General features: G+C 39.1%; 1 protein-coding gene across 6 annotated transcripts in view; it reads right to left on the reverse strand.

Annotated features, from left to right (window-relative positions):
- Positions 1 to 25,464, reverse strand: part of PSD3 (pleckstrin and Sec7 domain containing 3) — a 704,060-nt gene that overhangs the window by 55,835 nt on the left and 622,761 nt on the right. For all 6 annotated transcript variants that reach the window (XM_017961820.3, XM_021942810.2, XM_021942812.2 and 3 more), the window contains one exon: positions 12,885 to 12,955. In XM_017961820.3, coding sequence (XP_017817309.3) covers positions 12,885 to 12,955 — 71 coding nt within the window. The remainder of the gene's footprint in view (positions 1 to 12,884; positions 12,956 to 25,464) is intronic.

Below are 25,464 nucleotides of genomic sequence, written 5' to 3' on the forward strand. Positions count from 1 at the left end.
CTACAGGCGCCTGCCACTTCGCCCGGCTAGTTTTTTGTATTTTTTTAGTAGAGACGGGGTTTCATCGTGTTAGCCAGGATGGTCTCGATCCCCTGACCTCGTGATCTGCCTGCCTCGGCCTCCCAAAGTGCTGGGATTACAGGCTTGAACCACCACGCCTGGCCCCCACAACAGCATTTTAAACTTCCAGTAATTACAAGGATCTCACACTAGAGCGTTCATATTTACTCAAGAAGAGACTAACGGATGTTGAACTCTTGGGCTCAATCAATCTACCCACCTTACAATACCGAGTAGGTTAATGAACTTTAGAATGCCAGGCTTTTAATTTAAAAAATGGGAACAGTATCCTCCAATAAGGTTGTGAAGCTCAGATGCAAGAAGTAACCTACAAACTATTACACTAACAAACCAGTCTTATTTCTGGCTAAATGGCCAATGAAGCAAGCTGGCTCAGGCAATCTGCCAAGCCATTTCCTACATTTGTGATGTATAATGCTCTGATCTTGGAGTGGTTATTCTTTTAGATATGAAATATACAGAAATGATCTGCAGGGCTATGTGGGCTTTCTTTAATACAGGAATACGGCTCTTAAATGTCTCTTCAACAAGGTGGGGGGGCTCCTTGTGTTTATTTGTTTCATATTTTTGCCATATGGAATGGGTATACAGAGTCTATGGCTTATTTTTTCATAAAGGGAGTATCAAAATCTCCAGGGTTAAGGTGGTGGGAGGGAGAGGGAGAGGAGGCATGTGCCTGATCTTTGGTAAAATTCCTCCAACTAGAAGCCAAGTATGCAGAAGTCATGTCATGTATATAATTAATGTGTAAAGGAATGAGGAATAGGGGTGATAGGGTATTTTTGACCAGTGTTTATGCCGCATCTCTAGCTCCAGAACACAAAGCCCTCTGCCTTGCCTAGCACTATTGCTAGGAGGATTTATAGAGGCATTTGTCTCCGATCTGAAGTGGAAACAAAGGTAGAAGAAATTACTTATTTTTCATTACAGGTATCAGGGAAACTACAGGCCCTTTTTTGGATGGTTGAGAAGGCCTAACTCTTAATCATTTCATACACAAACTGTTGTAGGAAAAGTGTGAAAAGGTAGGAAAATAAGGTTGGAATAAAGCCAGTCACTTTATTTTTATTTTATTTTTGAGACAAGGTCTCACTCTGTCACCCAGGCTGGAGTGCAATGACCCAGTCTTGACTTACTGCAACCTCTGCCTCCCGGGCTCAATCAATCCTCCTGCTTCAGCGTCCTAAGTAGCTGGGACCACAGGCAAGCACCACCATGTCTGGCTAACATTTGTATTTTTTGTAGAGATGGGGTTTTGCCGTGTTGCCCAGGCTGATGTTGAACTCTTGGGCTCAATCAATCTACCCACCTCAGCCTCCCAAAGTGCTGGGATGACAGGTGTGAGCCACTGTGCCCAGTCACACCAGACACTTTATTCCTTATGAGATGAGTAAGAATCAGGAAAGGACTAAAAGAAAAAATACTCTCATTTCTTATAAGAGTCATCAGGAAGGGAACCAATATTTACTATTAACCTATTGAGCAACAGGTGTTTTCATGTATTTAATCATTTCTTTATATCAACTATGCAACATCATTTCCCCTCATTTTATAGATAAATGAGTTGAGGCTTAGAGAAGATAATTAACTGCTCCAAATCAGCAATTAGTTAAGTGACAGACTTGGAGTTTGACAAGGCATGTCTACTTCCTGGAGTATGACTCTTCATAGTCTTCAACGTGTGACTGTTCTTTTGGAAGAGTACTGAAGAGCCACTTTGGATGGGATGGGAGTAGTGAAAGAGGAAAGAGGTTGAGCGAATGGAGACCATGAGGACTTGGCACTCCTGTGTAATTTCAGCTGTGCCTAGTTTTCCTTCTGATGACTATTGTGACTTTTTTTGTTCATTTGTGTTTTGGATGGGGAAAGCCTTTACTATTACTCTCTACTTGTAATGAGGAAATGCGAATTGAATTATTCTTGAATTGCTCTATATGGGTAAAAATCATTATACGCTATTATATAGTTGAGAAGTCTTGGTGAAAGCCTTAAAGTAACTGATGAGCAATTGATAATGAAATGAGGCCCTAAAGAGAATGTTATTCTAGTGACTGAGGGGGTGGTTTGTGTATGTGTGTGGTATATATGTGTTTACAGTCAAGGGAAAGTGGTCATTAAAGCCAGCCATTATGGACTTATGGAATGGTTGGAATTGCCAGCCATTATGATTTCTTTCGAAGACCAATTTGATTCATTTAAACAGGGAAGCAGAGGCCCTGTTACCTTCTGTCTCAGGCAATGCTACCCCCTCATTTATCCCGAAGGCCAAGACACTGGCAGCCGCAGAGGGAAAATGGAGGACACTCAGGAAGGAAGTTAACTGGAAGCCCTCGGTCAGGAATCCTTGATGCTGAGAAATGTATATGGAGTAGAAAAGTGTGGAGAAAGAGAGAATGGATGTAGAACCTGAGTGTGCTAGTGAGGCCCTTAAGGACAGAAGCTGGATCCTGGGATCTGTGCATACCCATCTCTGGCAAAGCCCCTGTTTTACGTAAGAGGCTAAATGAGTGAGCCTTTGTAAAACTGAATTACACGAACTTCGGGCCAGGGCTTTTTCTCCTCTCCCCTCACCCAAATAGTGGGGGACTGGCTGAAGAAGGGAAGAAGAAGAAGGAGAGACATTTCTGCTATACCAGAATCCTAGGAGTGTAAATACTGGCATCCTAAGAACACACAGGGGAGAACAATATGGCACTCGTAGGGCACATGCCCCACACAGGTTCTGTGAGGAGGGCTGCTTAGCATGGGGGACACTATGCCATCTAAGTCCTTTGAGTACCTGAGTATAGGTGGGAGGGGCAGTGACCTCTGACTCAAAGAGCTTGAAATTCCTTGAGGGAAGAAAACAGCTTCTTTTGTAAAAGGGAAAGTTTAAGACACTATGATACCACCTCTTTAATTTTCATCATATCTTCATCATTTGAAACATAATTTTTCATCATCTTTCTACTGCTTGCTACTTCCCCTCTAGCCTATAATGCAAATGTAAAAAGTAGTTTGCCATTCTTTGAATATGCCACATTCTCTCAAATCTGCTATTTTCACCCTTCTCTGGCTAAAATGCTTTTTCTCGCCTGCGTGCCTGGCAAACTCCTGCTCATCCTTCAGGCGTCAGTTCAAGTCATGTTAACTCCTCAGGGATGCATCCTCTGACCTTTGTAAGTATGCTTAGGTGGCCTTCTTCAGGAAGACTTTTCCACACCTCTATTAATTCATCTCATTGCTTACTGAATGCTCAGTTTATCTGTTTTCCTCCTGTTTTGTGAGCTCTACGTAGGCAGGGATTGTATCTTAGTCATCTTCGGAAGCCTAGAATTTTGCACAGTACCTCATGTGATAAATAGCTTTGGCAGGATATAAAACCCAAACTGTATAAACCCCAAACCAGCTTGCAATCATACAATTTACTTTTCGTGTAGCATCTGCTATCACGTGCTGGTAGGTTAGGCTTCCAACTAGGGGGAAAGATTAATTAGCAATGTGACATTAGTAACCCACTGCAGGATGCACACATCACCAGGATTAGCCCTTAACACATGCTACAATCTGGGCAAGGGGAAGAAGTTTAACTACCTCAAACTCTTGCTTGAGGTAGGTGGATGGCTCAATACTCCAAAGGACGCTCTGATGCAAAGTTCTCCTCAACAGTGGGCAGTACTCTATTAACCTAACAGGGAGTGGCATTTCCAGATGTTGATGCCCATAAGGTCTTCCTTCTTGTACAGTCTATCTACCTTTTTAATTTTTAGTTTCACAAATTAGGAAGAAACTATAGAATCAGGTAGAAACTACACAACCAGGTAGATATAGCTATACAAGACCCAGAACTGTGAAGTTGAAGTTTCCATTGATTGATGAATTAGTCTCTAGGATCTGTGCAAAGTTTCTAGGAATAGATATTAGTTCTGATTTTTTAAAAAAGAGCATTAACAACAATAAGAAGAGAGTGGAGACTGGTTATCAAACATGGCCACCCTTTTGCAGGCTTATTCTCATCATAAGTAGACAGTACAGCTATGCTAGCATTCTTATGAGTTAACTGAAATAGCAACCTGAACAATAGCCCATGATTCTACTTTTCACTCTTCATAAATGTATAATTTCCTTAGTGCCAGGCTTTTCTCTTTAGAAAAGCAATTTCACCCAACTTTCTCCACACGCACATTTGCCACACTCCAGAGCTATCATAAATCTAGAGAAGCATCCTTCTTGGAGCTCTAATCCAAGCTGATGCTGAAGCTTCAAAGTTTACAAAGTTGTTCCCTTGTCAATACTAACCCATTCTCTATCCTGATGACTCAAACTCCCAATACATTGATCTGAAGAAGAGGACAGTGATGTAGAAAGAGCTGGTAACTCTGAAACAGCATCTTCCTTTGCGTCACTCCTCTCAAATGTTGAATGTGAGAATAGTTTTCTCTTCCCAGGCCCACCCTGAGACGGAGTGGGTGGAAATCCGGTGGCTAGGTATTCAGAGAAATGGTTTTGCCAAAGACAGCTATGCCCCTTCCAGAGATTTTAGACAAAATAAAGAAGTGAGCCAAGAGAATGGAATTTGTGCTGGGGAAACAGCTGTGATATGTGAAATTTAATTTCAAAGGGTTTTTCCTTGCAGAGACAAGGGCCGCTAAAAGGACCAGTGTGGGCCCAGCATGCACACACATGCTGATCTGGCAGAGGGAAGAGTAGCTGACTTACAAACTAGAAGCTGTGCCGACTCCATAGGAAAATAAAGACAATACAAGATATCCAGCCACCTAAGAACATGGATAATCTCCAAGTATCAACAATTGCCTCCACTTCTCCCTTGTCATGACCCTCAAAGTAATGTGAGAATTTTAGAAGGATGCGGCAAATCATTTACTTTGTGATCTTTAGGTTTCAACTAACTCCACACCTCTTTCTACAAAGGCTATTTTCCCACAAAGAGATCATGGTCCAAGGTAAAGCATTCCATGCTCCAATATTCCTTACCTGATGTATTCCAAAAGGAAGATGACAAAAGGGTTTGTGTTAGATGTGGTCCTTCCTAATCTGGACACTTGAAAACAATTCAGATTAAAACAAAAAAAAGCAGAAATAATTATAAAAGTGTTGTTTACAAAGTTGCTCTGGTAATATGCAAAATGTTAATGAAAGATATGGGTTTCCAGTGGCAGGGTCTGGAGAAGGGGTGGGAGGCACCAGATCCAGTCATGAAAGTGGCAAGAAGCAGTCCTAAAATGAGCCAAGGAGATGAATGAGGAGGAAAAGGCTTCCAAGCAGAAACAAAAAAAGACAAGACAAAGACATTCGAGGAGCTGAAAGCAGCGGCTGTGGGCAAGGGTCCCCTGCTCAAAACTTTGATTTAAGAAATCTGGCCAAAAGTTGTTCTTTGTATCTGAGGTGATGGTGACCCTTGCCTTCCATTCTTAAGCACCTGTATTCCCTGCCGTAATATCTTTTGCCACCTACAGCTAAAATGAAGTGCTGTGTTGGAACCTGTTGAACATTTAAGAATAAACTTTTGTAAAGAACAAAAACAAACAAGCAAACAAAACAACAACAGCAACAACAAACAAAAGCAAAAAAGATATAGTATAGTTGAAGTATAGTTAAAGTCCTTTAAATAAAGATATGGGTAGACTAAGGAAGGCTAGTTTTAAAAAAGAGTAATTCTTTCAATCTTATGTATGGCATTATTATAATATTTTGAAACATTTAAAATAACAGTAAATCAAATGTATTCCTTCCCAATCTTCATTCCAAAGCAGCTGATCATCTCAGCGGTGCAAGTGTGCATACTATGAGGGGTCACCATCTGATTCAGTACTGTGGATGGTAAATCAAAGGGGAGGCCTCTTTTCCAGAGAAACACAGGTGTGGAAAGGCGACTACAGTAGTGTGGAAAGCGTGGAAGGACATGTTTGTGGACAAACACCAAAAACAAAAAGTTCAAAATGAATCCTTTCAGATCCTTTCCTCTGAATATCCGTATGTCAATAATATACTGAAAACAGACATGTTGTCACAAACTTCTGTAAGAAATGAAATTAGGTATAATCTTTCTAGAGGTAATTTAGAAAAATGTTTTCATAACTGTAAACAGTTCCTACCATGGGCCCCATGACACCCCTAGGAATCTTAAGAAAATAAAGAGATATGTGCACGTGTGTGTGTGTGTGTGTGTGTGTGTGTAGTGTTATATATGAATGTAAAACTAAAAAAAAAGTATGTCTGAAAGTGGGGAAAAGGCTAAATTATGAGAAATCTATTTAACAAAAAATACTACAAGCATTTAAAAATGAGTATGTTTATAAATGATCTAAGGACAGAAGAAACAAAACCATAATTATATATCATTTCACAGTCACCAAATACCAGATTGATGAAAAGCAAAAATGCTTCTAAAAACCTTTTAACAAGAAACTGTTTATAATATAGAGAGTGAAAAGAATAAGGTGCCAAAACTGGGTTATATTATGATTCCACATAGATTTAAACAGTCTTTTCCTGGGAGTGATGTTAGCAGGAGCAGAACAGGAAGTCCCAGCTCTCATCCCCCCATAAAAATATGGAGTAATCAATGATTTATGGACCAAAATACCTACTAAGAGAATGCCAAAATCCAGTTAAGAGGTTGTAGTACCCTAGAAGAGCACAAAGCCAAGAAACCCACACTGAAACAGGTCCCAAGAGTGATTTCATGTGACCCATATCAGTGCCTCCCTGAAGCTGGCATGCCTCAGCACCAGAAGAGAACGCCCTGGCCCCTCACATCTCTCACAGGGGAAAGTAAAGAGGTCTTTGATATTCTGGCTTTTCAGAGGGCTGCCTGGATAATGGCTTTACCTTGGTTCACTTGGAACACTGATGGAATTGGAATAGTGTGGATACCTGGGCACTGCTAAGAACAAAGCAAAGTGGTGGGTGGCTCGCTGTAGTCAGCACAGCTTGATGCAATTGGGAGAAAAGGTGATCAGCCTGAAGCTTCTACTTTGGGAAGGCTGAAGAAAGGTAGACTGTGTGGCCCTCATTCCAGCTCTTCTTAGTCCCAAGGGAATAATTTGTCTCACCTCACCAGAGCCCTAACAGAACTAGCATAGTTTGGATGCCTGAAGGACACTTAGAACAGAGTAGAGAGACAGGTGGCTTGCTGTGGCTGGCACAGCTTAGCGTAATTGGGAGGTGCACACAACTGGAGATTTCTCCCTTGGGAGAGAGAGAGTGGAGCAGAATATGCATCCAGCATTCTGGCTTTTTGGAGGGCTGTCTGAGGGAGTGGTATCTGACTCTCCTGATTCAGGGCACTGATGGCATACACTGAGGGCTTGGTGGCTGCTTAGAACAGGGGACGGGTGGCTAGCTTCCGGCTCTAAAACCAGGTAACTTGCAGTACTGAAGACAGACATCAAAGGGTGCAAGGATTATGGGCTCCTGAAAAAGGATTCAGAGTTCTCTAAAATCTCTAGCAAAGATGACTGGTGAGGGGCTTCTGCTCTAGCAAGCCAGTCTCTATACTGGAAGAGGTGGCTGATTCTTCAAATGTGCAGATCCCAATACAGCTACAAGAGACAGGAAGAAACAGGAAAACATGGTTCAATGGAACAAAATGAATTTCCAGAAATAGACCCTAAAGAAACAAAGGTATACGAATTACCTGCATAACCGGTGTAAAGATGCTCAACAAGCTAAAAAAAAAGATGAATAAACAAAATGAGAATACCAACAAAGAGAAAATATTTAAGGGAACTAAACAGACATTTTCAAGCTGAAGAATACAATAACTCAACTGAAAAATTCAGATGAGAGGCTCAAGAGCAGAAAACAAAGAAGAAAGAATGAGCAAACTTGAAGACAGGCCATTTGAAATTATCCACTCAGAGAACAAAGATAAATAAGAATGAAAAAGAGTTAAGAGAGCTTTAGGCATTAATGGTACACACCATTATGCAGACCAACACATTATGGAAATCCAAGAAACAGCAGAAAGAACAAAGAAGTCACAAAGCTTCTTTACAGAACACTTTTCAAATCTGAGGAAGGAAACAGACATCTAGATTCGAGAAGCCTAATGACAACCAGGATTAATGGAAATAAATTAAACTGGGACCAAGGACAAAATTATAAAAAGTCAAAGAAAAAGAAAAGACTTTGAAAGTAGCAAAAGAAAAGTGATTTGTCTGTGGATTTCTCAGCATAAATGATCCAGGGCCAGAAGTGACTGTGATGATATGTTCAAGGTGCTCAAAAAAACCCCAAAAAAACAAAAAAACAAAACAAAACACACACACACACACACACACACACAAACACTTGCCACACAAGCATATTACATCCAGCAAAACTACCCTTTAAAAATGAAAGATAATATTTTCTCAGGTAAACAAAAGTAGAGAGTTCATTACTGCTGGACTTGCCTTACAAGGAAGTCTAAAGGGAGTTCTTCAAGTTGAAATGAAAGAATGCTGAACAGAAACATGAAAGTATAAAGCTCAATGGCAAAAGTAAACAAAGACAGGACTTGGTATCCATGGGAGATTTGTCCTAGGATCCCTGATAGATACCAAAATCCACGGATGCTCAAGTTGCTTACATAACATGACACAGTATTTGCATATATCCTATGTATATCCTTCTGTACACTTTAAATCATCTCTAGATTACTCATGATACCTAATAAAAGGCCTACATATCACTACATTGGCATAGATTCAACATAGTACTCAGCATGTGGAAAATTCAAGTTTTGTTTTTTGAAACTTTGTGGAACTTTTTTTTCTGAATATTTCAATCTCAGGTTGGTTGAATTCAAATGCAGCAATCACTGATATGGAGTGCTGACCATATGTAGGAAAAATACACGATACTTTAATATTGTAATAGTGGTGTGTAAATGACTTTTAACTCTGGTATAGAAATTTTTCAAAAAGTATTAAAATACTTTACCTATAAATATACATTAGTGGGAACACAATACAAAAGGATATAATTTGTGAGGGAGTAAAAGTACAGTTTTGACATATGACCTGAAATCATTATCAGCTTAAAATAGATCATTTTAACTGTTTTATGTAAACCCCATGGTAAGCAAACAAACAAAGAAACCCCTAAAAGACACACAAAAGAAAATGAGAAAGAAATAAAGGTTATTACAAAAAAAAAATCAGTGAAACAGAAAGGAATACTCGTAAGAGTAAAGTAAAAAAGTGACCAGATAGAAAAGAAAATAAATAGCAAAATAGCAAGAGTAAGTCTTTCTGTATTGATAATTACTGTAAATATAAATGGATTAAACTCCCAATCAAAGCTGGGAGTGTGGCTGAATGTATTGAGAGACAGAGACAGAGAGGGAGGGAGAGAGACAGAGACACACACACACACCTAAGTATATGCTGTCTACAAAAGACTCACTTTAGATTTAAAGACACACACACCTGAATGTCAAATAATGGAAAAAATATTACATGCAATTGGTAATAAAAAGAGCAGAGAGGTAGTCATACTTATATTATACAAAATAAGTAAAAAACTGTCAAGAGAGAAAGAATGACATATAATAATAAGTCACTTCATCACAAAGACATAACAATTATTAATACACATGCAGCCATCATCATGGCACGCAAATATATAGAGTAAACATTGACAGGACTGAAGGTAGAAATTAACAATAGTAGGATATTTCCTCACCCCACTCTCTAAATGTACAGAACTTCTAGGCAGAAGATCAATAAAGAAACAGAGAACTTCAAAAACACAGTGGACCAAATATCCTAGCAGACATATACAGAACATTCCACTGAACAGCACGAGAATATATATTCTTCTGAAGTGCACATGGAACATAATCTGGGATGGATAAAATTCAAAGTTACAAAACAAATCTTACCAAATTTAAGAAGACTGAAATAATGGCAAACATATTTTCCAATCACAAAGAAAGCGAAGTAGAAATTAACAGCAGAAGGAAAATGGAGACTTCACAAATATGTGGAAATTAAGCAACATGGTCCTGAACAATCAATGGGTCAAAAAAAAATCAAAAAGGAAATTGGACAATAATTTGAGACCAACAATAATGGACACACAATATGCCAAAACTTATGGAAGGAAACAAAAGCAGTACCAATAGGCAAGTTTATGGCAAGAAACACATCAGAAAAGAAGGAAGATTTAAATAAACAACCTATTTTTACACCAGATAAAGAACAAAGTAATGCAAAATTAGCACAAGAAAGACACAATAAAGATTAGAGCAGAAATAAATGAAATAGAGAAATGAAAATCTAATTAAAGGTTAGAGCAGAAATAAATGAAGTAGAGAAATGAAAAAAAAAACTAAAAATTTCTTTTCAAAAGATGAACAAAATTGACAATCCTTTAGCTAGATTAAGAAAAAAATAGAGAATACTCAAATAAAAAAAATCAGAAATGAAACAGGAGGAATTGCAATTGATGCCACATAAACTAAAAGGATTCTAAGAAACCATTATGAACAATTATACACCAACAAATTGGGAAACCTAGAAGAAAGGGGTAAATTACTAGAAACCTATAATCTACCAAGACTGAAGTATGGAGAGCTAGAAAATCTGAAAGGATCTATAATAATAAGTGCATTGAATCTGTAATGAAAACCTTTCCAACAAAGGAAAGTTTAGGACCAGATGGCTTCACCAGTGAATTCTACCTAACAGTTAAATGACTAATGCCAATCATTCTCAAACTCTTCCAAAAAATTGAAGAGAAGGGAACCCTTCCAAACTCATTTTACAAGGCCAGCATGACCCTGATATCAAAACCAGAAAACAGTACTATGAGAAAACTACTTGCCAATATCCATTATGGGCATAAACGCAAAAACTCTAAACAAAATGATGGCAAACTGAATTCAACAGTACATTAAAAAGATCATATACAATGACCAAGTGAGATGTGTCCTTGGGATGTAAAGGTGGTTCAACTATGAAAATCAGTCAAAGTGATAAAACATATTAACAGATCAAAGGATAAAAATTACACGAACATCTCAATAGATGCAGGAAAGCGATGAAATTCAATATCCTTTCATGATAAAAAAAAAAAACCCTCAAATGAGAAACAGTTTCAAATGATCTTATATGTAGAAAACCTAAAGATTCCCCAAAAGCCTATTAGAATAAACAAATTCAGCAAAATTGCAGGATACAAAATTAACCATCAGTTCCATTTCTATACACTAACAACGAACAATCTGAAAAGGAAATGAATAATACCATTTACAACAGCATCAAAAAGTAGTAGAAAAATACTTAAGAACAAACTTGATCAAGAAGGCAAAAGACATATACACTGAAAACTATAAAACACTGCTGAAAGAAATTAAAGGAGACACATATAAACGAAAAGACATTCCATGTTCAGGGATTCAAAGATTAAACGTTATTAAAATGCCATACTGCCTACAGTGGCCTACATATTCAATAAAATCCCTATGAATATCCCAGTGGGATTTTTTGCAGAAACAGAAAAAAAATTCTAAAATTTATATGTAATCACAAGACTCTGAATAAGCCATAAACGATACTGAAAAAGAAGACCAAAGCTGTAGGCCTCACATTCCTGATTTCAAAACATATTACCAAGCTATAATACCAAATCAATATGGTTCTGGCATAAAGACAGAAACATGCATAGACCAACAGAATGGAACACAGAGCTCAGATAAATTCAACACATACATGGGGGGAAGCTGGAACCCTTAAGTACTGTTGTTCAGATATAAAATGCTACATTGCTTTGGAAAACCATATGGAGTTTCTTCAAAAAACTGCAAACAGAACCATATGACCCCACAGTCCTACTTCTGGGTATTTATCCACAAGAAATGAAGTCAGGATCTTGAAGAGGTATTTGCACTCCATGTTCATTATGGCATTACTCACAATAGCCAAAAGGTGGAAACAATCTACGTGTTCACTGAAGAATGAATAAAGAATATGTACAACAGTAGGCTCCCCTTATCTCTCCATGCGGGATGCGTTCTAAGACCCCCAGTGGACGCCTGAAATTTTGAATAGTCCCGGACCCTATATACAGACGACCCTTAAACAAAATGGGCTTGAACTGTATAGATCTACTAAAATGCGGATTGTTTTCCATCAAATGAGGACTGATAATACGGCACTTGTGGGGCATGAAACCCAAGTATGCAGAAGCCCGCTTTTCTTATATGTGGATTCTACAGGGCTGACTGCAGGACTTGAGTACGTGGGGACTTTGGTATATAAGGGAGGTCCTGGAGCCGATCCCCTGTGTGCATGGAGGGATGACTGTATACGATGTTTTTCCTATACATATCGAAGATAAAATTTAATTTATAAATTAGTCACAGTAAGAGACTAACCACAATAACTAATAATAAAATAGAACAATGATAATATGCCCCATCATTGTCCTCTGGGGGCTATTATTAAGTAAAATAAGGGGTACTTGAACACAAACACTGCCATAATTGGACAGCTGATCTCACCACAGAGATGTCTATTAAGTGACTAAAGGATAGGCGAATATAGGATGGCTACGCCGGACAAAGGGATGATTCACATCTGGTCAGGATGGAGCAGGATTGAGAAAGATTTCATTATGCTACTGAGAATAGCATGCAATTTAAAATTTAAAATCGTTTATTTCTGGAATTCTCCACTGAATATTTTTTAACATTAGCAAACAAACTGCAGAAAGTGAAACCACAGATAAGGGAGACTACTGTGTATGTACATATACTGGACCTCGCTTAATTACTTCATCAAATTTAGTGGATTTATCCGCTTTGCTTTTACCTTTTGCAAGTAAAGAACTGTTCCCTTCAGTACAGCATAAAAGGTTTTCCATCCTCGTTTTCCTCTTGGAGCTAGAAAGGGGGAAAAATGTAAAATTTTATTTGACATCAGCATTTTAGAAAGAGAATCTAAATGATCAACATGGTGACAGTGTTTCAATATTCTACCTAGCTACTAAAACTGACAACAATAAGAACTAGAATTTTCTGAGCCTTATGGTATACCAGGCAGCATTCTAAAATGTTTTCCATATACGATCTTAATATTTACAATGATCCTACCAAGTTGGTACTATTTCTTTCTTCTTCTTACAAAACTGAAACACAGGGCAATAACTTGCTAATGGTCCCACAATGAGGAAGAGGAGAAGGCTGAAAAGCCAGGTAGCATGGCTGACTACAGACTGGGTAAGCACCGGAGGCATACTGGATATACACAGCAATCCGAGAGAAAGCTTAAAAAGCTCATGTACCAGAGTGCTTTATAGCTTCTTCAAACATTCTAGGAAGCATAAAGTAGTCTCAGAATATGAAAGGACTGCTTTTGGCAATTCTCCCACACCTCCCTCAACCAGACTGCAAGTTTAATTATTATTACTCCTATTGCAACCTGTGCATATCTCTACTGAGAATCTTGCTGTAATGTACTATTTCTGTCTAAATGTCTTTCATTAGACTATGAATGTCTTGATAGGAGGTATCCTTCATCTTTAGAATTCACTAAACCTACCACAGCGCAAGGCAGACATTATGACACAATCATACAAATTCTCCAAATTAATTAATTCTTTCAGAAATCTTTAAATTTCTTCTGTTTATATTTTCCTGGATATAAAGCAGATTTTCTCTATTGTTTTACATAAACTCTTACAAATTGTCCTAAAGTAAAAAGCATTAGATTAGCAAAACAGTATAGGATTTATTATCTTAATAAAATTAAAATCTGTAACTGGAAATTGTTATTGCTTGAATGTCATTTTTCTAAAGATGTCTGCGGAAACAGACAGGAAGAGCCATTTACTCATGCTCTGTATCAAACACTTGGCTGTCTGTAGTCCGTCTTTAACTTGGATACCTGATTACATTAGAAAGCACATTATTGTTAACCAAATCCTTTAAATCTCTTTTGACTGAATACTCAAGAATTCCTAGACTTGGAACTAGGTGAATAGCCACTTACAGAACACAGGCAATCCTGCCAACACCATATTGAGATATCCACCTGGCAAGAAAGGAGTCAAAATATCCACCCTGCAGGTTTGCAAGGGAGATAATAAATATCATCCCTTCTGTCTTCACTAGGTGAGGCTTAAAGGTATACTAAAAATATACATAAACAACAACAAAAAAGATAACCATACATCATGTGTAATATAAATATTCACTACATTGTTCAACAGATGTGAAATTCTGATACTGCTCACATGAGCATCGTGCACACAGAAGGGACCAGGGCCAAGAGGGCTGCTGCAGAGCAGGACCCCAGGCGGCATAGTGTGCAGGAGGCACCTGACCTGAAAGCAGACCCGCTGGTTTCCAGACCCTTCACAATCTCACCTGGTCTGAAACCTATCCTCCCCCCACCACCAACCCCTAACAAGTCACTCTACTGCGCTGTACTTCAGCTGTAGTTTTGCTTCGTTTTAAAATGTGGGTAATTCCTAGAACTTAAGGCAAAGCACTGGCTAATGCTGGCATGGAACCTAGAGAAACTCTTTCTGTTTTCAATAGAGGAGCCATAGGTCCTGAAGTATGAAGGCTTTCCCCGAGCACTAAAGCTAATTTATTGGCATCTTGAGATCCCTTTAGTTCAAAAATCTATACATCTATGTTTCTACTTTTGCAGTAAATCTATGAATCCAAATACACGTTTACAAAATTTTAAACAGCTCTTTCTCATTACTACACTAAGCCTACTAGAAACAGATTCTAAAGAGCTCTCCAAGTGAAATGTGATTTTAAAAGTCATTCATGAGTGACTAATACTCACTAAGTCAGTTACTTAGTAACTGACTGACTTATTGTACTCCCTTACTGTACTCTCTACTTTTCTATTTCCCACAGAGGTATACAACTTAACCTTATCTTTGGCCAGTTACAATTTAGTTATCTAACACATGGATGAAACAACCTATAATCCTCCCAAAAAGATAACTAGGGAGCAATTATTCACCAGTATTTAGCTGGTGTGCTATAAAAGCACTGCTTTAAGTGCTCTGACATGGATTAATCCATTTAACTCACACCATAATGATAAGAGTAAGGTACTATTGATACTTCCATCTTACACGAGACAGATGGGTGCCAACAAGCAGAATTCAGGGAAAGAAGGGACCACCGTGCACCGTGGGCTGGGAAGGCCCTCTAAAGCAGGTGCGACTGCTCTGATTTGACAACCACACATACAGTGCCACTGTTGCCATCAGACGCTTGGGGAGGCTCTTTAGGTAAAACACAATGAGCTGGACATTAATGAATCACAAGCACTGGTCCTCATCATGAGAACTGTAGAAAGAGTTAAAGTGATTTCACAGCACGTGTGTTATTAAACACACAGAGCTCCGTAAAGAGTTGTGATTTCATATAATGAACTTGGTGAGAGGAAGAGTGAGAAGATTCACGACAGGAAACCTAATGTAGCAACTGACAGGGTTTAACTACAAGGGCAGTGGGGAATCAATAGGCTGCCATCCTTTAATATCCAGGTATCTTCCATGAGAAAGTGTTTACTGAGTTTGATTAAAAGATACCATTTTACATGTGAGCCCATCTTTTCACTGCAGTTTTTACTATGCATGCTTAAGGTCCGAAGATAATCAGTTGCTCTCCTTCTTGAAAATACGACAACCTTGTAGGATTTTGATTCCAATAATCTGCCTCTATCCTTACTTTAGGTTTTTTTTGGTGTTTGTTTTAGTGCTACTGAAACAGACATCATTGTTTTTCTGTAACATGCTACTGTCAGTTTGATGTTTACTTTTATCTTTATTGATCACTGCTTTCTGTACCTCAGATTGTTTTCTGGAGGCCGTTTTCAATTAATTCTTGAAGTCTACCCTTGGAAGTTCCTTTAGTGAGGAGGGTCTTCTGGTGGTCAATCTTCTTCTATTTTTGTTCGCATAATAAATGTCCTCATTTCACTAAAATTCTAAGTTGATAATTGCTTTTTCTTATGAAGATATTATTTCACTATCTTTTGGCTAACACTACTGTTGCAGTGTTCCTAGTGTTTAGATCTGTGTGCCCACCCAAATCTCATGTTCAACTGTCATCCCCAGTGTTGGAGGTGCAGCCTGGTGGGAGATAATTGGACCATGGGGGTGGTTTCTCATGAATGGTTTAGCACCATCCCCTTCTCGTGACAATGACGGAGTGAGTGCTCATGAGATCTGGTTGTTTAAAAGTGTGTAGCACCTCCCCCACTTTGCTTGCTCCTTCTCTGGCCATTTGAAGTGCTGTTCCCCCTTCACTTTCAGCCATGACTGTAAGTTTTCTGAGGCCTTCCCAGAAGCTGAACAGATGCCAACATCATGCTTCCTGTACAGCCTGCAGACCCATGAGCCAATTAAACCTCCTCTTATAAATTACCCAGTCTCAGGTTTTCTTTACCGCAGTTTGAAAACGGACTAATACAGAAAATTGGTACTGTGAAGTGAGGCATTGCTTATAAAGATACCTGAAAATATGACAGCAACTTTGCAACTAGGTAACAATCAGAGGTTGGAAGAGTGTGGAGGGCTCAGAAGAATACAGGAAGACGAGTGAAAGTCTGGAACTTCCTAGAGACCAGATGAATGGTTATGACCAAAATGCTGGCAGTGACATGGACAACAAAGGCAAGGCTAACAAGGACTCAGATGGAAATGAGGAACTTATTGGGAACTGGAGTACGAGTCACTTTTGTTATGACTTACCAAAGAACATGGCTTGCATTGTGCCCTTGCCCTTGGGATCTGTGTAACTTTGAACTTGAGAGTGATGATTTAGGGTACCTGGCAGAAGAAATTTCTAAGTAGGAAAAGTGCTCAAGATGTGGCCTGGCTGTTCCTAACATCCTATGCTCCTACATGTGAGCAAAAAAATGACCTAAAACTGGAACTTATATTTAAAACAGAAGCAGAGCATACATGTTTGGAAAATTTGGAGCCTGGCCATGTGGTAGAAAAGAAAGGCCTATTTTCAGAAGAGGAATTCAAGCAGGTTGCAGAAATTTGCACAAATTAAAAAGGGTCCAAGTGATAACAGCCAAGACAATGGGGACATGGCCTTGAAGGTATTTCAGAGACCTTCACAGCAGCCCCTCTTGAGGCCTAGAAGAGAAGAATGGTTTCATGGGCCAGAGCCAGGACATTGTTGCCCTGTGAAGCCTTGGGACACTGCTCCTTGCATCCCAACCTCTCCAGGTTCAGCCACGGCTCAAAGGGGCCTGGGTACAGCTTGGGCTGCTGCTACAGAACATGTAGGTCATAAAGTTTGGTGGCTTCCACATGGCTTTGAGCCTGTGTCTACACAGAGGGCAAGAACTGAGGCCTGGGAGTCTCCGCCTAGATTTCACAAGATATGTGCAAAATTTGGATGTACAGGCTGTACAGATGTTTGGATGTACAGACTGCTGTAGTGGTGGAGCCCTGATAGAGAACTTTCTACTAGGGCAGTGTGGAGGGCAAATGTAGGGTTAAAGCCCTCACACAGAGTCCCCACTGGGGTGCTACCTACTGGAGCTGTGAGAAAAGGGCCACCATCCTCCAGACCCCAGAATGGTAGAGCCACTGACAGCTTGCACCATATGTCTGGAAAAGTTGCAGGCACTCAATGCCATCCCGTGAAAGCAGCTGCAGGGGCTGAACCCTGCAAAGCCACAGAGGCAGAGCTGCCCAAGGTTGTGGAAGCCTACCCCTCATACCAGTGTGCCCTGGATGTCAGACATGGAGCCCAAGGACAATTTTTTGGAGCTTTAAAATTTAATGACTGGCCTTCTGGGTTTCAGACTTGTGTGGGGCCTGTAGCCCCTTTCTTTTGGTCCACATATCCCTTTTGGAAGACAAATATTTTCCCAATGTGTGTATCCCCATTGTATCTTGGGAGTAGTTAACTTGTTTTTGATTTTACAGGTTCACAGGTGGAAGGAACTAGCCTTGTCTCAGATGATAATTTGGACTTTGGATTTCTGACTTAATGGTGGAATAAGACTTTGGGGACTGCTGGGAAGGCATGATTGTATTTTGCAATGTGAGAAGGACATGATATTTGGGAGGGGCCTGGGGTGGAATGATGCGGTTTAGGTCTGCGTCCCCACCCAAATCTCATGTTAAACTGTAATTTCCAGTATTGGAGATGGGGCTTCATGGGAGGTAATTGGATCATGACTCAACAATGGTTGAGCACCACCCGCTTGGTGCTGTTCTCACGATAGTGAATGAGTACTCATGAGATCTGGTTGTTTAAAAGTGTGGAGCACCCCCCTTTTCTTGCTCCTCTGGCCATGTGAAGTGGTGTTCCCCCTTTACCTTCTACCATAATTGTAAGTTTCCTGAGGCCTTCCCAGAAGCTGAGCAGATGCCAGCATCATGCTTCCTGTACAGCCTGTGGATCTGTGAGCCAATTAAACTACTTTACAAATTACCCAGTCTCAGGTATTTCTTTAGATCAATGTGTGAACGGACTAATACAGATTTCTACCCTGAGTATAAGTGCTATGTCTAAGCATGGGTTTCTTTTAATTTATACAGACCTGGTGTTCTCTGACCTTCCTGTATATTATTCTGAAAAACCTGTAGACATATCTTTGAATACTGTCTCTCCTCTATCGTCTTCATGATTGTAACTTAACACTCCATTCTAACTTCTCACTTCATTCCACTTGTGACTTATCCACTCTTTCATATTCTCCATCTCTCTGTACTTCTGTGCTAAATGCTGTGTAATTTTATCTCCGGTACTGGCAGGCCACCTAGATCCAAAAATGCCCTAAAGGCTTAGCATTCCCAGGGTTAGCCACCTCCCCACATTTGTACTCATTTGTACTTTATTCCTGGCCTAACAGGATTTCCCTTTCATTGTTACAGGCTTATCCATTCAGATAAAAGTTATTTAAAAATATTTCATCTATCGTTTTTAGATGTTTTATTATGGGAGAGTTTCAGAATCTGTAGGCCATTGCATTGCAAAAATAGATTCTGTATTGCATTTTTCTTTCCTTCATTTTATAAAAAGGGAAGAATTTATTCACAAACTTTGTTATCTAGGAAGAATTCATTTGGAGCAGGATGCAGGAGATATTGTGGGGTGAGAACAAGGAGAGAAACTGGAACAAGGAGAACCAGAAAGGAAATTATTACAATAGGTGAGATAAGAGAAAAAGGCCAGAACATGAATAGAGGCATACGATAAATTCAGATAAAATAGAAGGAAAGGGGGAAAGGCATTAACATTAACTAAGCACCTACATTGCAGCACTCTGGGTGTTGGGCTAGCATTACACACATACATTCTGTGTGTTCCAAACAATCTTTTCAGGTAGGTATTATTGTCTCTTTATGTCCCCATTATTAACTATATTTGCAATTCTGAAAGGTCGAGTATGCTCCCAAGGAAGCCACCCATCTAAGGATTTCAAAGCTACTGTACAGGATAATTAAGGAAACATGTTCTAAGGATACATTAAGTAGAAAATATCCAGGTGACAATTCTTTGCAGTGGTCAGTCTGCTACTCCTGTGAGGTGGGTGCTGAAGGCAGGAAGGGGGATGATGAGATGAGAGGGAATATAACCAGGTACTTTCTCTAATCTCACTCAACTATAGGACCTTCAAAGGCATCCCTGCTCATGACTACAGATCTCAGAACAGAGGCACAGTCTCTGTGCCTGCCCTCTCAGGTGCTCCCAGCTCGACATTTCTGCAGAAAAATTATCTAATATTAATAATAATTACAGTAGTAGTAATAGCACGGCAAATGATTGCTGAACACATACTGTTTTAAGTACTGTTCCAATATTTGACCTGTATAAACACAAGCCCATGAGTCTAGGAGGGATCCAAGGTTATAACCTCTATCTCACAGATGGGGAATCTATGACCACCTTCCTCCCACGTTCTACGAACTGGCACCTCTTGTTTCCCCATAGCACTGGGCACTTTCACTCTGGTTGCCATACAGGGAAAGGCCAGCTAAACCAGTTTCGGGAGGCAATGTCTTGGATAAACCTGGGATAGAGGAGTGATATTAAAATTATTTAAGAGCTGAGGCTGGGCATGGTGGCTCATGCCTGTAATCCCAGCCCATAACAAGACTCCGTTGCTACCAAAAAAAAAAAAAAAAAAAAAAAAGCCAGGTGTATTAGTACATTCTCACATTGTTAATAAAGACATACCTATGACTGGGTAATTTATAAAGGGAAGAGGTTTAATTGACTCACAGTTCAGCATGGCTGGTGATGCCTCAGGAAATGCACAATCATGGCAGAAGGGGAAACAAATATGTCCTTCACATGGCAGCAGCAAGGAGAAGTGCTGAGCAAAAAGGTGAAAAGCCCCCTATAAAGCCATCAGACCTCAGGAGAACTCACTACCACGAGAACAGTATGGGGGTAATGGCCCCCACAATTCAATTACCTCCACCAGGTGGGAACTACAATTCAGGATGAGATTCGGGTGGGGACACAGCCAAACCGTATCACCAGGCATGCTGGGGCCTGCCTATATTCCCAGCTACTTGGGAGGCTGAAGTAGGAGGACTGTTTCACTCCAGGAGGTTGAGGCTGCAGTGAGCCATGATCGTGCCACTGGATTCCATCCTGGGTGACAAAGTGAGAGCCCGTCTCAAAAAAAATAAATTATTTGAGTTGATTCAGGAGCGACCTTGAGCTATTGGGAAAAGCACTGTTCCAGTCAGATTGAAGGGACATCCACAGTAAATGGTCTGTACCAGTACACGGTCTCTGAGTATCAGCTCTGGCTTAGGGGCTGCTTCCTGACCACGATGGGTGAAAATAAAAAATGAATAAAACCAACAAGCTGCTGTGATTGTTATTCTGAGTCACACTCACATACACATGAGGACCACATTTCTGTAACAAAATATTGGCAGTTCCTCCAAAGATGGGTGATATTGGAGCCATCACTGAATGTTCAATATCACAAACCAGTTATTATTTTCTGTTTATTACCAATTTGAAGAAACATATTTGGAAATATAAAGTACAGTGAATAATATTTTGGCTTCAATTGTTACCACCGATACTTGTAAAATAGTGAAATGCTGAATGGGGAATGAAAGGACAGTGTCACCCCTCCTTCATAAAGAGGAAGGTATAAAATATTTCTAAACAATAAAATTTTCAGTAAAGAGTAATGATGGATTTATGCCAGAAAAGTTTTTGTTTTTTTTAATCCACCAAAAGGTATAAGCGTCATGCAGAAGTTTATATTTGCATGCTACACTCTCCAACTTTTCTTCTCAACTGAACTGGAAATGGATTGTGTTTAATATTTTACTGTTCCAATTTTCTATTTCATTCAAATGGCAGAGTATGTGTTCCTACATGAAAATCTTGTCCTGTTTTTGACCACTCATCTCCCTAGGTTCCCTAATCATCTATTATTTTCCTTTTCCTCATGTTTAATATCAGAAAATCATAATACACACAGAAAAACGTAGTATGCACAGTGCCTATTTTTTTCATTTAATACACTAATCTTTATTTCCTGTCTGTTGTCTTGAAAATATTCTCCCATTGTGCCACGTAAAATGACAAAAATACCATTTTATTCCCCTCAGAGTAGAGAGACAGAGGTAGCCATATACACACTAACGGAAGTAAATTCTTTTTCAGGGCCTCATGAAATGTCTTGGCATGAAGGCTGACAACACAAATCCTGCCAGGCCAAGAAACAGGTATGTGGGGTTGAGGTAGTTCTAATGCAAAATATCTTGAATTTCCTTAGGTTAATGGAGAGATATTCATAATATAAAGCAATCTCAATGATGGCATTCCAAAATAAATCCAGCACTTTGATGAACTTGAAAACAAAGATATACTCAGCAGAAGTTCTGTACTAATATAAATGAGACATCATCTATACTAGCTGTAAAAAGCACAAGGCATTTTTAAGACTGTTCTATTTTCCCAGTGATAGAACTAAACAACTTAAATCTTTAAAACAAAAATCCTTAAAGTATGTATCCTACAGCATGAAGAAACAGGCTACCCTGGTAAGAAGGGAGTTCTGAAGTTCTAATCAATGACACAGTTGAAGATACAACTCACGCAGGGAGGAGTCTGCTTTCGCGATTGATGTGCGAAGAATTTAAATCAGTTCGTAGACGACAGACTCACAGATGACTAAGTGAAGTTAAGGGTAATCCTGTATATTAACCTCTAACTTTCTTTTACAAAATATCCTCAGGCATCACAAGACATTCTATTACATCTTAATTAATAGAGCAGCTCAGGCACTTTTAGATTACGGCTTGAAGCAATCAAGTCCAAGCCGAGCACAGGAAAATTCACCATTCAGCTGAGTCACACAGTATTCAGCAAGAGATAGTATTAATTATCCCTGGTTTATAGCAGAGTGGAAGGAACTACAACAGTATTATTACTACTATATATTCCTAATCACTTATCTCTGAAACACTTAAGGCAATTTACACATTACAAAAAATCACTTAATCCTTATAGTCTTTCTCTTGTATAAAAGGATGCTTTGTTAACTTTATTTTATAAAGGAAAAAAATAGGGCAGCCTTGTAGGGCCTGTTAAAGCAAACTAAACATGGCCTAAGAAGGACTCTGTACTTCTATATTTCAGTCCTTGTGGATGAAATGCAACCAAACTTAATAGATAGACAAGACTGAAAACCTAACTTAGGAGTATGCACCTGTAACAATTACCTGTGTCTTGGCCAATCCCAGCGGCCGTACTTCAACCACTCATACACTGCTGAGTGTTCAAACTGTATTCAAATAAGGCACGTGCTGAACTGCAACCAAACCAGTTGTTTCTGTACCTCACTTCTAATTTCTGTAGGCCACTTCCCTTTTTTTTGTCTATAAATTTGTTCTGACCATGAGGCATCCTTGGAGTCTCTCTGAATCTGCTGTGGTTCTGGGGGCTGCCTGATTGATGAATCATTCATTGCTCAATTAAACTCCTTTAAATTTAATTGGGCTGAAGCTTTTTTTTAACAGAACCTACACCTATTTTTTTTTTCCCCAGAAAATTATTTCCTTTTTTATATAATAGGAACCAATGTGTATTTTGATAGAGAATAGAAAATGAAAACAAAGAGAATTTTAAGAATATTCTATCCAAAGTGTCCCCCAGTGGGGTGATATTCATTCTGGGTATGGCTCTATTCCTATAAGAGGTCTCAAGACTTTTACACTAAAATGTTCTGAAATGGCAGAAAGTATCACAAACTGGGAGCTAGGCACTTAGATATTCTTCACACCATGACGCCCACTATTTCTCTGCTTTTGGACCAGTAATCTAAACATCTCTGGTTAAAAATCTATATAAGGTGCCATAATTACTTTATAATGTTGCTGAGTTAATCTTGGCACATAAGATTATTAGGACACAGACCCAACCCCTAAAGAATTTACATATACAGGAAGTAACATTAACAATGAAAGTTAATTTAACATGATAAACTGTATAAACTAAATGATAGCATGGCACTAACCTAAGACAATCACAGTGGGGACTCCAGCAGGAGTATATTAAATTTTCCTATAAAATGAGGAGGAAGTCATTATTCTGCTTATGAATAGGATTTAGAAGTTAGAGAACACTTTAAATGAGGGTGTACTTTAATGTAAGATTTTAAAAACAGAAACAAAAAACATAGGTTTTTCTTTTAACCTTCACCTTTTGTACGGTATGTTACCAGGAAGACATGGAATCAAAATGTGGATCCTAATTTTGGAAGTCTCATTAACATTGCAAATTACCATCATCCTTTAGCAAGACAACCTGAGAACAACAGTCAACAGATGATTTTTTATTTTTTAAGAGGATACATTTTAGAACCAGAGAACCTGGTTTGAGATACTGGCTTCACCTGAGTGACCTTGGGCAAGTCACTTAGCCAGTCCTATGCTTTACTTTCATCCTGTAAAAAACACAGGTTTTCTGAGACTTACATGAGTTAATATATGCAAGTCCTTTGGATTTTTTTTTTTAAAGATACTGTCTGCTAAAGAAAAAGATTTGTCTGCATCAAATTTTCATGCTAAAACTAAAGAAAATGCATCAAATTTTCATGCTAAAACACTAAGACATTTTTTCTCACTTCTGTGAAAATAACTAATTTAAATCTAAGTTGCTGGAACTTTAAAATATTAGAGCCTTAAGGGAATGTGATTATGGGACCTGGATCATGTTAACAGGCAGCTGTAACCTAGGAAGCTGTAAGCTTCGTTTCTCTGATTGTTTGTCTGATTACAGATTAGTCTTTTTCCCTTATCTACACTGTTTTGTAAAAAGTTGCAAATGACTAAAAGGCACCAGGGAAGACCCCTTCTCACTTAACTGTTCATCTTCATTACAGATTAATTTCCCTCTTACCTTTCTCACACACAGACTTGATGACTATCACATTATCTAAGGTGGAATGTTAAATGAACTCTTTTAAATTGGGAAAGAAATGATAACAAGCTGTAAAGAAGAAAAACAAGCCGTACAGAAAAGAAAAATAATTATTACAACTCAAAAGAATCCTTACATAAAAAAAGTTATAATCCTACTAAATTTGTTTTCTGCCCATACATAAGGAAGACCTTAACTTTTTACTTCAGAGCACTGGTCTCGTTTCTCTGGAGTCCATGTTTCCCAGATTCTTGCTTGAATAAACTCTTCAAAACTGGATTCTGATGCTTTCAATTACTTCAGGTTGACATTTCATTCAAGTATTTGGAATTTTTTTTTTGTTAGTCAATGTTTGAGAACACGCCTTTAATGTTACTGATGCATTCTTTTTTTTTTTTTTTTCCTTTTGAGATGGAGTCTTGCTCTGTTGCCAGGCTGGAATGTAGTGGCGTGATCTCAGCTCACTGCAACCTCCACCTCCTGGGTTCAAGCCATTCCCCTGCCTCAGCCTCCCCAGTAGCTGGGAGTACAGGCACCTGCCACCATGCCTGGTTAATGTTTTTGTATTTTAGTAGAGACAGGGTTTCACCATGTTGGCCAGGATGGTCTCGATCTCCTGACCTCGTGATCCGCCTGCCTCGGCCTCCCAAAGTGCTGGCATTACAGATATAAGCCACCACGCACGGCCTACTGATGCATTTTTGACAGAAAGGGACTACTTAGCACACTTAGCACATACCACCCGTAACTGGGAAGAGAGCTAAGTGTGACACATTTACCAATATCAATATATTTATTGTTTCCATTTTGTCCCAAGCCCTGTATTGACATTGGAGATATCAAACATGAATGCAAACAATAAAAGTAGATAATAGGAGAAGAGACAAAAGCTGTTGGAGAGCTTTCTATCCAAATGATGAGCCACAGAGTCACTCAAATATAACTCAAAAACAAGTATCTTTCCCCACTTGGCTAGAAGATGGTTTCAC

Source organism: Papio anubis, chromosome 8 (assembly GCF_008728515.1).
Source record: "Papio anubis isolate 15944 chromosome 8, Panubis1.0, whole genome shotgun sequence".
Lineage (NCBI taxonomy): Eukaryota > Metazoa > Chordata > Mammalia > Primates > Cercopithecidae > Papio > Papio anubis.